General features: G+C 53.9%; 4 protein-coding genes across 4 annotated transcripts; 2 read left to right on the forward strand and 2 right to left on the reverse strand.

Annotated features, from left to right (window-relative positions):
• Nucleotides 1-45: 45 nt before the first annotated feature.
• N7458_012558 (RNA helicase) lies at nt 46-4,205 on the forward strand (the record flags this gene model as incomplete). Its single annotated transcript, XM_056915939.1, has 4 exons — nt 46-273; nt 326-2,615; nt 2,654-3,871; nt 3,946-4,205. The coding sequence occupies 4 exons, from the start codon at nt 46-48 to the stop codon at nt 4,203-4,205; spliced, it is 3,996 nt and encodes a 1,331-aa protein (XP_056760693.1).
• Nucleotides 4,206-5,151: 946 nt separating this feature from the next.
• Nucleotides 5,152-7,262, reverse strand: N7458_012559 (cyclin family protein; the record flags this gene model as incomplete). Its single annotated transcript, XM_056915940.1, has 4 exons — nt 5,152-5,394; nt 5,470-6,009; nt 6,068-7,063; nt 7,251-7,262. The coding sequence occupies 4 exons, from the start codon at nt 7,260-7,262 to the stop codon at nt 5,152-5,154; spliced, it is 1,791 nt and encodes a 596-aa protein (XP_056760694.1).
• A 2,573-nt stretch (nt 7,263-9,835) lies between these two features.
• N7458_012560 (uncharacterized protein) lies at nt 9,836-10,072 on the reverse strand (the record flags this gene model as incomplete). Its single annotated transcript, XM_056915941.1, has 1 exon — nt 9,836-10,072. One exon carries the CDS (start codon nt 10,070-10,072, stop codon nt 9,836-9,838), a length of 237 nt encoding a protein of 78 aa, XP_056760695.1.
• A 573-nt stretch (nt 10,073-10,645) lies between these two features.
• Nucleotides 10,646-12,665, forward strand: N7458_012561 (putative C6 finger domain protein; the record flags this gene model as incomplete). Its single annotated transcript, XM_056915942.1, has 2 exons — nt 10,646-11,374; nt 11,490-12,665. The coding sequence occupies 2 exons, from the start codon at nt 10,646-10,648 to the stop codon at nt 12,663-12,665; spliced, it is 1,905 nt and encodes a 634-aa protein (XP_056760696.1).
• Between the last annotated feature and the right edge of the window lie 203 nt (nt 12,666-12,868).

Consider the following 12,868-nt stretch of genomic DNA (forward strand, 5'->3'; position numbering starts at 1 on the left):
AGGCCCAGAAGCTCGTCGCAACGCTCTTCTCCAGCGCCAGCGACAATGGGCCCCAAGAAGAAAGCCGCCGGTCCCGGTGGTCCCAAGCCCGGTACCAAACAGGCCAAGGCTGCAGCTGAGAAAGCGGCGGAGAAAAAGCCTGTCGCAGAGGAGCCCAAGAAGCCGACCGTGAAAGAGGTGATTGGCGGCGCATCATGGACGGGCAAGTTGCCCGTCAATATGCTGTCGGAGCACTGCCAGAAGCAGAAATGGGAGAAGCCGGAGTACAGCATGGTAAATCAATTGCACCCAATTCCTGTATTATGGATGACTATCATCGCATGAGAGCAAAGCCGCTGATAGAAGGGAATCACAACTGCAGATTCAAACCCGTGACGGCTATGTGTCGGCCGTGACGTTGAAGAAAATAGACCCCAAGACCAAAGAATTGATCGTCCTCCCTCCGATGAAACTACCTCCAACGCATAAAGAGCTGGCCGCCCAGCTGACGGCCCTCGAAGCTCGCCATTTTGCCGCTGCCTTTGGGCTCTTCCGAGTGTGCAACATGCGCAATCTCCATATGATGATGCCGCCGAAATACAAGAACCTGTGGCGGGAAGAGTTTGCGCAAATCAAAGTTGCAGAGACAAAAGAGGGCAAGGGTTGGCTATACGAGGCGGATCCCTTCCTCGCCAAGCAGGAACGCGAGAGTGCGGCAGCGGAGCTGGAAAAGAAGAAGGCAGAACGCGCAAGGATGCAGGCGAAGGAGAAGGTCGCGGGCCCTGAACTTGGTTTGGGAAGTGGTGATGGCAAGGGCAAGCGGATTTGGTCGCAGGCACCCAAGGTGGATATGGGAACGCGCATTCGACGTGAGATTGAAGGACTTTTGCGGCAGCATACTGTCTGGAATGCGTATGGGGTAAAAATCCCCGAACGGGAAAAGAACAGCATCGTTGAGGAATTCTCTCGTTTGGGCTTCAGGCGCAGCCACGTCGAAGAGGCAGTCCTCGAATGCAAAGACCGCGAAGAGGTGCTGGAGTGGCTGTTGGTCTACGTCCCGGAGGATGACCTGCCTCAATGGAGCTTACCCGAGGGATACTCGGCCGGCGTCAGTCTCGCCGCTGGTGATCTCGCTCGAGAAGCCAAGATCAAGCGTCTGGCCGCCATTGGCTACCCAGCGGATCTCTGCTCGCAGGTGCTGGATAGCAAGAATGGCGATGAACTGGCAGCCGCGGAGTCTCTGCAGGGAACGCTCGCGCATGGATCCACATTTGCATCGACCTCAATCCCCGAGGGCGATGCTGGGGCTTGGTCTGAAGAACAGGATACCCTTGAGGCCATCTTTGGTGAACGCTACGTGCGTGTATCCCTCCGGGTCTGCGAGATCAAGAGCGAGGCTCCAGAGATTCCCGAGAACACCGTGTTCCGCTTCCAGGAGCCATCTACTCATTATCCCACGGCGCCTCCAGTCATTTCCATCCAGGCCAAGGGAATTCCGGCGTACATTCGGCTCAGCGCAATCCGTCAGGCTGTACAGTACGCTGAGGAAAACTTCTCTGGCGAATCCATGATCTTCAACATTTTGGATTGGCTAGAAGTCAAGCTGCCTGCTATTATGGCCAATCCCGGCAAACTTCGCGATATCTCTTCGGTCAGTTCCTCTGCCGCCACAGAGACTCGAGATATTCCAGTGCGGTCACATCGCAAGCAGCGCAAGGGTATTGATTGGAAGCTACACTCTCCGCAGAGCCTGGCCATCCGTGAAGCATGGGAAGCGAAGCAAACCACCCCGGCGCAAGTTGAGATGTGCCGGAAGCGAAAGGCCCTGCCTGCATGGAACACTCAAGAGGACATCATCTATGCCGTGGACAATTACCAGGTGACTATCATCTCCGGAGAGACTGGTAGCGGTAAGAGTACTCAGTCGGTGCAATTCGTGCTAGATGAAATGATCAGACGTGGACTTGGAAACGCTGCAAATATCATCTGTACACAACCACGCAGGATTTCAGCCCTCGGACTTGCAGACCGAGTCAGTGATGAGCGGTGCTCAACTGTTGGCGATGAGGTTGGATACGTGATTCGTGGCGAGTCAAAGGTCAAGCAGGGTGTGACCAAAATCACTTTTGTAACGACCGGTGTCTTGCTGCGTCGAATCCAATCCGGTGGCGATGCAGATGGCAATGTTGCCAGCTCTCTGGCTGACGTCTCGCATGTTGTAGTGGACGAAGTTCACGAGCGAAGTCTCGACACCGACTTCCTCCTTGCGCTGCTTCGTGATGTGCTGCGTTACCGCAAGGATCTGAAGGTTATTCTGATGTCTGCTACCCTCGACGCAAATATTTTCATGGACTACTTCGGTGGCTCCAAGTCCGTTGGTCTAGTCAATATCTCCGGGCGTACATTCCCGGTGCAGGATTACTACTTGGACGATGTGATCCGAGACACAGGCTTTGCTCCTGAGTTGAGTGAAAACTTTGACGGTGAAGATGATGCTCTTCAAGGGGAAGCGTCATTGGGCAAGGCACTTCGAAGTGTCGGGATGGGCATCAACTATGATTTGATCGCCTCCACTGTTCAATACATTGATGCTCAACTAGGCGATCAACCAGGAGGTATCCTGATCTTCTTACCCGGTACTCTGGAGATTGAAAGGTGTCTTACGGCAGTGAAGAGGATTCCCAACACACATCCCCTCCCCTCCACGCATCTCTCCTCCCAGCTGAACAGCGCCGAGTCTTCCAAAGTCCACCCAGAGGCAAGCGCAAGGTCATCGCCGCTACTAACGTTGCGGAAACGTCCATCACCATCGAAGACGTAGTCGCCGTCATCGATACTGGTCGTGTCAAGGAAACCAGCTACGACCCGAAGGACAACATGGTCCGACTTCAAGAAGTCTGGGCATCGCAGGCAGCGTGCAAACAGCGCCGTGGTCGTGCAGGTCGTGTCCGCGCTGGTATATGCTACAAACTATACACCCGCAAGGCCGAATCCAACATGGCGCAACGGCCAGACCCCGAGATCCGCCGTGTGCCACTGGAACAGCTCTGTCTATCTGTCAAATCCATGAAAGGCATTGACGACGTGGCAAATTTCCTAGCAAATACAATAACCCCACCGGAAAGCATAGCCGTTGAAGGCGCCCTCAGTTTCCTCCACCGTGTCGGTGCCCTAGACCACGACCGCCTCACAGCGCTGGGCCGCTACCTCTCCATGATCCCAGCCGACCTGCGCTGCGGGAAGCTCATGATTTACGGCTCCATCTTTGGCTGCATGGAGTCTTGTCTCACTGTCGCGGCCATCCTAACCGTGAAGAGTCCATTCGTCTCGCCGCGCGAAAAACGCGAGGAAGCCGACGCCGCAAAGGCTGCTTTCTCCCGGCCTGGGGATGGAGACTTGCTCACCGACCTTGCCGCCTATCAGTCATGGACCGAACGAGCGCGAACTACCGGTCATTGGCAGTCGCAGTCCTGGTGTGGCGCAAACTTCCTTTCTCACCAGACACTACGCGATATCGCATCCAACAGAGCACAGTTCGTGACCTCGCTCAAGGACGCGGGCGTTCTCCCCGTGGACTACAGCGAAGCCGCGACGGCGCTCAACCGCAACGGAGCGAACAAGAATCTCCTTCGCGCATTGATTGCAGGCGCATTCCAGCCACAGGTTGCACAGATTTCCTTCCCGGATAAGAAATTCGCCAGCTCGGTCACTGGTACTGTGGAAGTCGACCCCGATGCGCGGACAATCAAATACTTCAACCAAGAAAATGGACGAGTCTTTATCCATCCCAGCTCGATCTTATTCTCTGCACAGGGTTACCCCAACGCAGCAGCTTACCTGGCTTATTTCACAAAGATGGCTACAAGCAAGGTCTTCATTCGCGATCTTACTCGTAAGTTCCTCCCTATTACATCATACTCGATCTTCCTACCATCTAGGTGCACTCCACTAACAAACATCCTACAGCATTCAACGCGTACTCCCTCCTTCTCTTCTGCGGCTCAATTACCCTCGATACCGTGGGCCGTGGTTTAATCGTAGACGGCTGGCTCCGACTACGTGGATGGGCTCGCATTGGTGTCTTGGTATCCCGGTTGCGGACGATGCTAGACGAAGCGCTTCAGGCGCGCATTGATAATCCAGCGTTGGGATCAGACGGTGGAGCTGGGGATCGGGTCATTGAGGCTGTGAAGAAGCTGATTGAGCTGAATGGGCTTGATCAGTAATGGTATATATGCATCGAAAATAGATTATACAAGGAAATTCAAACGCATGAGGGTTGCGTTGGCGCCTGCATGGCTGGAAATGCACCAACTGATCCTGCCGAGCTATAAACAAGAAAGACATCTGAAAATTATCGACTTTAGAGAAGAGCCGCACGGCCTACAAAGCACAGAACATCACCCATCAACCATAATCCATCGTCACTCTATTTCTGTATGCAATATTTGCATAACAGCAATGATTACGTAGAGATGGATGCATTGGACTGAGTGAACAGACAGTATGTGGCTAGGTGTATGACAAAGAAAAAGCATTCTCCTCATAGAATTAACTATGTTAAGCTAAGATAAGCAAGAAGAAAGCATACCAGGCCAGAAGAATCAACGCAGAAGGGGGGACTCAAGACAAAAAGGATCGTCATTAGGGCAGCGAGCTCCTGAGAGCCATGCCAGTGAGAAGAGGGGGAAGAGATGAACATAACTGAAATCAGACATGGGAGAATGCTAAAGTACTCTTCAACACGGGCAGAAGAAAAGGGAAAAGGTGGTATTTGTCATGACAAGAAAGCGGAATGGCGAAGGGAAAAGAATATTGAGAAACGCCAAGAGCAAAGCAGACCATGCACGTAACGCCGTCCGACCGCATAAAACTCCCCGCATGGTGTCAAGTCGTTTCATCAAGAGGTCGTGAGACGGGAGAGTGGTGGATGTGGGGCGAATTGAGGGTGAGAAGAGCAGTGTTAGCCGGTGAAGAAGAAAAAAAAAAAAGGGTCAAAAAACGCCAGTCGATGTCCGGTTTCCGTGTTCACTCCGATGGTCATCCTTGGGATTGCGTCCCAGAAAGCAGAAACAATGCACATGAAAGATAAGAAAGGATGGAAGGAGTGTGATTTGCTTGCACGGTACAAGCAGAGAGAGGACATTCAGGCTGGAAGACTTGAGATGACCATTAGTAGTTGGCCACGCCGTCCAGACGGTCACGGTCGTGGAAAGGGGTGGTACGAGGCAACTTGAAGCCACCCTTGATCTCGTCCTCTACAAAGGTAGAGGCGCGCTTGAATCGGCGATCCGAGTACTTGTCGTAGATTGCCATGTGGTGACGCTGCGGGTCCTCACAGCATTCCAGCATCGTCGACATGACGGGAACGAGCTGAGAATAGAGATAGCCGCTGTAGTGGGCATGAGCCATAGTCTAGGAGCAGGTAGGTCAGCATATAGTCAACAGAAACAGTGTCAGAAAAGCCACGATGTGCAGAGAGACACTTACCCAGCATCCCTTTCGCAGCATCAGAAGAGAGAGACAGTGGGCTGCTGCGCTGATGAAACTGGGAGGGGTGGCGACGAAGCGTTCATCCATAATGGTCAGTTCCAGGAAGTACTTGGCCACAGTACGGGTCTCGAGATCATAATCGTCGGCCTTGCTGATACGTCGGAGGAAACTCATGGGACCAGGCCAGCCGATGTCATAGTTGAGAATATTCAACATGAAACGCTCAGCCTTGAGAATCTCATCCACGGTATAGCCTCCATCGACCATGTAATGGATCTCCGCGACGGAGGGAGCCGTGATCTCCTCATACTTCGCAGCGATGAAGATGGCGGTGGCGCCGACCAGTTGGAGCTTTCCCAGTGAGACGATCTTGTTCGACAGGAATCGATCGATCAGATTGACACACAGGAACAGTGTCTCCGGGAGGAGACCGAAACGGAAGTGGACCTGCACCAGCCAGTCCATGAGGACGGAGCGCATTGACCACTGGATCTCGGCCTGGTTGGCCATGTAGTCAGGAGTGGGCAACATGGCAATCTGTAATGGTTCGTCAGTATTGAATATCCATTGAGAACTGATTGACACAGAACCATACCTCTTTGTACCGCAGATGCTCGAAAATCTCGGTGCTGTATTCAGCGACCATGCTGGAGTCATAGAAATCCTCCTCGATCTCTTCCTCGGTCTGGTTGGCTTCAACAATGGATTGGGCCTGCAAGAGCTCGCGCTTGATCGCAGCGGTGGACCGAGGATAAATCACTGTGGTCGTGCCACCAGTGGTGTTCTCAGTGCGGAAGGAATGGCCACGGGTCTCTTCGTCCTCCGAATCCTCAACCTCTGACAAAGCTGGAGCAGTGGCGTCCTGAGACCGATACTCAATTGAACCGATACCAGCGTTGGCCAGTGGTTCCACACGAAGAGCTCGGGGCTTGCCCACATTAGCTACAGCAGGAGCAGGCTTGGTAGGCTCTACCTGCGGTGGGAGCATGGCACTCCACTGGCGGCTGTTCTCGCTAATGTATTCATTGATGGCAGAGTCCTCTGACGGGAGGTCAAAGTACTCCTGTTTCTCGTCATCGTCGTCCTTGTCGACAATGTTTCGCGCAATTTCTTTCGCATTGAGCCGTTCGTCGCAGCGAGCGGGCTGGGTGGTGATGATTCCTTCCTTGGATGGTTCCTTCTCGACAACGGGCTCCAGCTGATCGCGGAAAACCACATTGGTGCGCTTAACATTGTTCTGAGTCGCAGTAGCCTGGGCTTTGCCGGCAGGGTTGACCGGCTTCGATGCGACATTGTTGAGTACGCCTTTCATGCCCGACATCGACAGAGGGCGCTGGGCGGGCTGCGCAAGAGCGTGTTTATTATTGGTCACCTGAACAGCAGGCTTACCAGGCAAAACCGAATCATCACAAATTGGCTTAGCGTTGCTCAAGTCGCCGAAGGCTCGGCGAGTGATGATAGCATTGCCGTTCTTCGCGTTCTGGGCCATCAGGCTGAGCGCGGAAGTAGACTTGTTGCGTTGGTGGATCGCCTTGTTGGCATGGAACGAGGGCGGCACATTTTCGTCCCCGCGGACGCGAATACGCTGTGGCTGGTCCATAGAGTCAGTATCTGAGCAATATGATGAGGAGTGTGCGCGAAAGTTGGGATGCTTCGAGTCGTTGTTTGGGATGCGACGCCGAGTGTGCCTGCGGACTAATCACGCCCTGAACCCGGCGATACAGGAAGATCGAGGCAATGAAAGTCGTGCGCAAATCAATAGAGTCAAGTAAACGTACCTTCGCATCCATGTTGCCGGTCTCCAGGATAGTTGGCAGAGAAACACGTTGGCTGGAGATGTCGACGAGGAATTGTTTACCTTTTGCTGAGTTGAGGCGGAAGTCGAGGCTGCTGCAGACCCGCTTTGGGTGATTGGGTGGGCTCAGCAAAACAAAACACAGCGGACCCGGACCCGCTTATCCAGCACCAGAGCCAGTCAGGGCGCGTATCACACGTCGTTTGGCCCGTACAGTCCGTCGCCCAGGCGAACCAGAGTGTATATACGGATGAACTTGCCCGCTTCCACCTGGCACACGCTGTTTTGTGACGAACAGCGAAAAAGGGGCAGGTGTCACTTCTCCGGTCGAAGAGGTAACGGAAGAAAGAAAAAAAAAGAAAACAGACAATTGCAGCTCCCAAACAAATGAGCAATGAAGGGGTGGCAGTATTACACGTGACCTGTGGGACCGGTGTAAACTGGCAGATTCATGGCCTTTACGATATTATGGTACACCGCCTTTCATGTTTGCACTGTTTATCTCGATTAGCTAAGCTGGGACCCAAGATCGAGGTCTTATCGGTCTTATCTATGACATCATTTGATGATCGTCACGTCCCCCACGAGACACTCGGTTGGAGGTTTTCCCTTCTCCCTTCCACACATCGAGGACAAATTACAATATCATTCTTCCTAGGTTTCCTACTGTTTGTGGCATCTTTTTCCGATGATATTTGCCCTCACTATCTGAATGGTGGAGTCACAATTGCCTCGAGGGGATGAAAGTGGCTCTTGACGCGCTAGTACGCGGACCCACGTGACCCTTGACCGCTCACGGGAGGGTGCGGTTACTGTTTTCCAACTGCGATTCGATTCCTCCGAAGCGCCGGTGAAGGCGATCGATTTGGCATCTTTGCGCATCCCGTTGAAGACACGACGAGGGGTCTCATGCGGAGAGCTCATGCATTGAATGGACTGGCTCTGCCCGCCGACTTCGATAGACTACGAAAGTACGAACCCGTTCAACCACTGACCCTCGCATCCGGCCGGGGATCGGGGAGGTTCTTAAAAATGGAGACGAGACGGTCTGGACAAGCCATTTCGTAACGCACGTTCCGCCCTCCGGCAATTCTGAACCAGTCACTGAAGTATTTCGTCCACTCACTCTGGAGTCCCAGACTTCAGTTTGCAGCAGGCGTCAATGGAGGACCACACGATCCGCCCAACTATCGCCCTTCATAGGACTAGTCTCTGGGCCACTCAATCTACCCAACCTGAACTAGTAGGCCTCCGTAGTTAGTCACCTGAAGTCAATGAAGTTATCGTTTCGGCCATTTCTTTCAAGAGGACCCTGCGAGTCCCGGACGAATGCCTCGACTTGAACCTTAGCTTCGAGCTGCCCCGCTAGGAGACTGCAAACCCAACCCTTTTTCCGATCCCTTTTTAGTCTCCCAAATCATCCCCAAATCTGTTCTGTACCAGCGTTCTTGAGCTGGTCCCGAGGAGGGTAAACTCAGCCGGCGCAGATCATGCGAAACAAGCCGTCATGAGCGTCCAGTCATGCGATGCGGCGAAGGTGCCCCCCGAAGAGAGGAGTCTACGAGAGCCCAAAAACACTCCCTGAGAAGCCTGAGAAGGTCGCATGTCCCCAATGTCTCGTGTCTGGTTCAAACTGGATGTCCTTGGCATCGCGCCCCAACTGTCAACCCTCCTCCTCCTCTTCCATCTTTCCCCTCTCGCTGCCTCCTCTCCGGACCACCATACCCTGCACATCCCCGCGCTTTGCGATTTCCTGCTGTTTCAAGGCATGGATCGTGTCGCGATATCGTAATTTGGGTCTCTAGAATAGTATATTCATGATGCGACAAGATGAGAGGGCCGAAATCGCAGTCAGCTCAGTCCACGTCGCCGTGGCACAAAGATCACCCCCTCGCTGGCTGGAACCCTCCGTAAAGGTCGGTCAAAGATAAAAGCCTAGATGGTCATCTATTTTCCTGAGTAAATGTGTACTCGCTTGCACAGTGATTCTATCAACTGCGATCCGTAGTCGATCTAATGGCGCTGCCCGTCGAGTCGGCGACCGGGTCATCGGAGTGCCTGCTTTGTGCGCCGCCTAAAGTAGCACTGGAAGCAGATCCACCACCCAAGGAAAGCGATAAAACCTCGATCGCTTGAACTGGAAAGCATTCCTATAGGCACTACATTGAAGCAATCCCCATTTGATCCGCGAGAGCGCTCGGCGCAATGGTTATCCGGATTGCGACAATGATGCGCCTCTGCGAAACGAGCCGACCTGAGGAGGGAGCTATCGGTCTCGCAGAGGGATGGTGATCATGTATATCAAGAGGGAATTAGATCGCTCAATAGTCAAATCTACATTCTACAGATCTATCGCTACTCCAAGAGCCTGAAGGCAGAGCCGATGGAATGTGATGGCTGGACCGGGCGCCGGAAGCGCAAATCGCCATGTCACCAGCCCAAGACAGCCCGTTTTCTCGCTTTAGGTGAAACCATCGTACGCACTCACTGGTCGACCCTCAACCCGTCAACCCTCCAACCTTCTCCTCCTTCGATCCCACTCGCCTTACAGACCCTGCTCCATCCTCGTCAATAGTCGGGTATCGTCGTCACTTCGTTGCTCTCTCTCTCCCCCCCGAATCGTTCCTGAGCCTTGGTCTGGGTCTTCGTTTCGGCTACTGGGCCACCGCTGACATAGCCCCAGCGCTTCGTAGAGTCAACCACGACAATCCCCTCGTCCACACTCTCCCACACCACCCATCGACCCTTCCTCCACCCCGTCTTGGATATCCTACATCCCTGCGACTCGGTTGGAATCAGGGTCATTCGTGCCAGGTATGTCTAAAACGCTCCCCCATCCTCATCCAACTCCTCCTCGTCGCTGGACCTCTGCCCCAAGCCTGTTCCTCTCCAGGTCGGCCGGACTCGGCTAGCCAACGACCATCCATCCATCCTCTATCGCATCTAAACTCGTCTTGAATGCGAATTCGAACTTCTGTCATACCCATTGTACTAATATTTGGGGCCGTCTCTCCTAGGTGAACCCGCCGCTGTCCTCGTTCCGGTTCATTCTCGGTTCTGGTGTTGCGACAGGCAGATTCCCCTCCATCCCCATCGAAAAAGCCCTGCGTCCCTCTTTTCCCAACATCATCAACCCCAAAAGTGGTCCATCCACTTATCGACCTTATCGAATCTTAGAATTGTGGTAGGTGAGATGGAAAATCTTCCCCCTCTCCCACTGCCTCTACACTTCAGACCCTTCCTGTCGCTTCCCCCCGGTCATGGATCCCGTCCTCCCGCTTCCCTTCTACCATACACGAGCAGTGGGTTGATGCAGTCATCGGTATAGCAAGTAGAGGCATCTCTCTTCTTCTTCCGCTTCTTTTGGATCTGCCTAGCATGCAAGCCGCCCAGCTTGACGGGCTTCCTGGCCTGACCGAACCGGCGGTTCTGGGGGAGGTCTCTTCCCGAGACCAGTCGCTGAGGAACCCGGTCCCCAAGAACGTCGCCTTTGAGCTTCTCCTGGACGAGAACTCCAAGGTTCGGGCCCGGATTCCGATGCGCGTGCAGATATACCCTCATGACACTACGGATTCTATCGTTACCACGGTCAAAAATTTCTATGGCATCTACGATGGCACTGCCAGTGGAGTGAGCTTCGAGGATGAACATGGGACCACCCTCATCGCAAGGTATGAAAACTTGAAGAATAATGGGACTGTATATGTCCGAGTCATTCCCATTCAATCCTTTGGGGATTCCTGTTACGGCGGCTATCCCACAGAGCGCAAGCGCCCCAGTCTGGGTGAGCCGTTTCAGATGGCCGATGGCATGGTCCCCAGCATTGATCAGCCATCGCGACCATCCTCACGTCTCGCAAGGAAGCGCAGCACCTCTCCCTCGAACCGGAGTCTCCGCAGCGCTTCCCAGCACAAGCAGGGTTCTCGCAGCGGTCTCAAAAGCCGCGGATCCAGCCATGCCGGGTTTCCCGACGAGGAAGGTGGACTAAGCGACAGCGAGTCCACTTACAGTCGCAAAGCTCGCGGCGACACATTCGCCAGCTCTGACATAAGTATGGAAAATATACTACAAGATGGTCGTCGGAAACGACCCAAGTTTGACAGCTCGGTGAGTAGAAATTTTCCCCCATTGCGCGTTCGGCTTTTTTTTCTCTCTTTCCTTTTAGTTTTCATTTGTGTTTTTTCACTTGTCGCTTGTGTCTAACACCCACTCTTTTCTCTAGGAACTCCCGCTCTTCGCACCTCCCCAAGTCCCCCTCACTACCTCGACCTCCTCCATCTCCCCTCAACGGCGCTCGGTGGGACAAGAAGGCGCTGGCTCTCCTTTTGCTCGTCCCACCCACCGCCCATATAACTATCAGCATGCGTTGCCGTCGCCACAAAGCTATGGACACAGTGAATATGGCGCCCAGTCGGGGCGCAATACTGTGTATGCGACGCCCATGGTCCCTGACCATGCGCATCGTGTTCCCTATAGCCATTCCGGTGCGCGCGTGAGCGGCCATGGCATCCTGCCGACTCCCGACCCCACCATCGCAAGCTGCATCTCCGATGAGGATGTCGCGATGCAATTGATCCGTCTAGGCGACGCATCAAACTTCTCTCATGGTCGCACATCAGCCTCAACGCTTGATGATGCCTTTAGCGGCGTTGCCGATGCTGCTTCCTCCACGGGCGCTACGAGCGACGGTGAAGACTTCAGTGAAGATGAGGATGATCTTCCTGCTCGTCGCAGACTTGACTCGAGCCCAATGCTGCCACCTGGAGCTATCAAGCGTCATCACAAGCGCTTGGATGATATCCTTCCCAGCGCAGACAGCAGTGATCACAGCTCCGATGGCGCTGACGATGGCATCAAGAGCGAGGGCGAGGAGGACGTATTTTATAAAGAGTTTGCGCCCAAGGCAAAGAAACCCAAGAGCCGCCCAACGTCCGCCAAGGTTCGCGCTCCTAAGCCATTGGCTAAGCAGAACAAGAGTAAGAACAGCATTGCTCCTGTACGCAAGCCATCCGACAAGATCAGCGCGCCGGTGCCGCCTCTCAGCCCGAGCTCCTCCCGCAAAGTGTCTGGCGGCTCCGTCAATTTCCAGCACCAGCTTGGTGCTGATGAAGAGGACCTCTCTACCAAGCCTCGCTGCCAGCGCTGTCGCAAGAGTAAGAAGGGCTGTGATCGCCAGCGCCCTTGTGGGCGCTGCAAGGATGCTGGTATCGGCATTGAAGGCTGTGTCAGTGAGGACGAGGGTAACGGCCGCAAGGGTCGCTATGGACGCCACATGGGTGTTCCTGTCAAGAAGAATGCCGACGGGGTAGAAGAAGAAGGATATGAGCTGCCCACAGTTCCAGTCACCCCTCTAGTCGATGCAGACATTGCCGACAAGAACAAGAAGAGGAAGCGCTAGTCGCACTCTTCCTTTTAGTTCTTTTTGAATGTCTTTGTCCTACTGTTCACATTGGAAAGGCGTTTTTCTTGTCACCAACACTTTCCGAGTCTCAACCCTCTTACTCCCTCGGACGTTCTCTCTCAACGGGTGCCATTGGGCACCTACGAGTCTTACCAACCCTCCAACCTGACCACTCCCTCTTCTCATCCTCTCGCCACATT

The sequence above is a fragment of the Penicillium daleae genome, assembly GCF_028827525.1.
Source record: "Penicillium daleae strain IBT 16125 chromosome Unknown utg000009l_segment0_segment0, whole genome shotgun sequence".
NCBI lineage: Eukaryota > Fungi > Ascomycota > Eurotiomycetes > Eurotiales > Aspergillaceae > Penicillium > Penicillium daleae.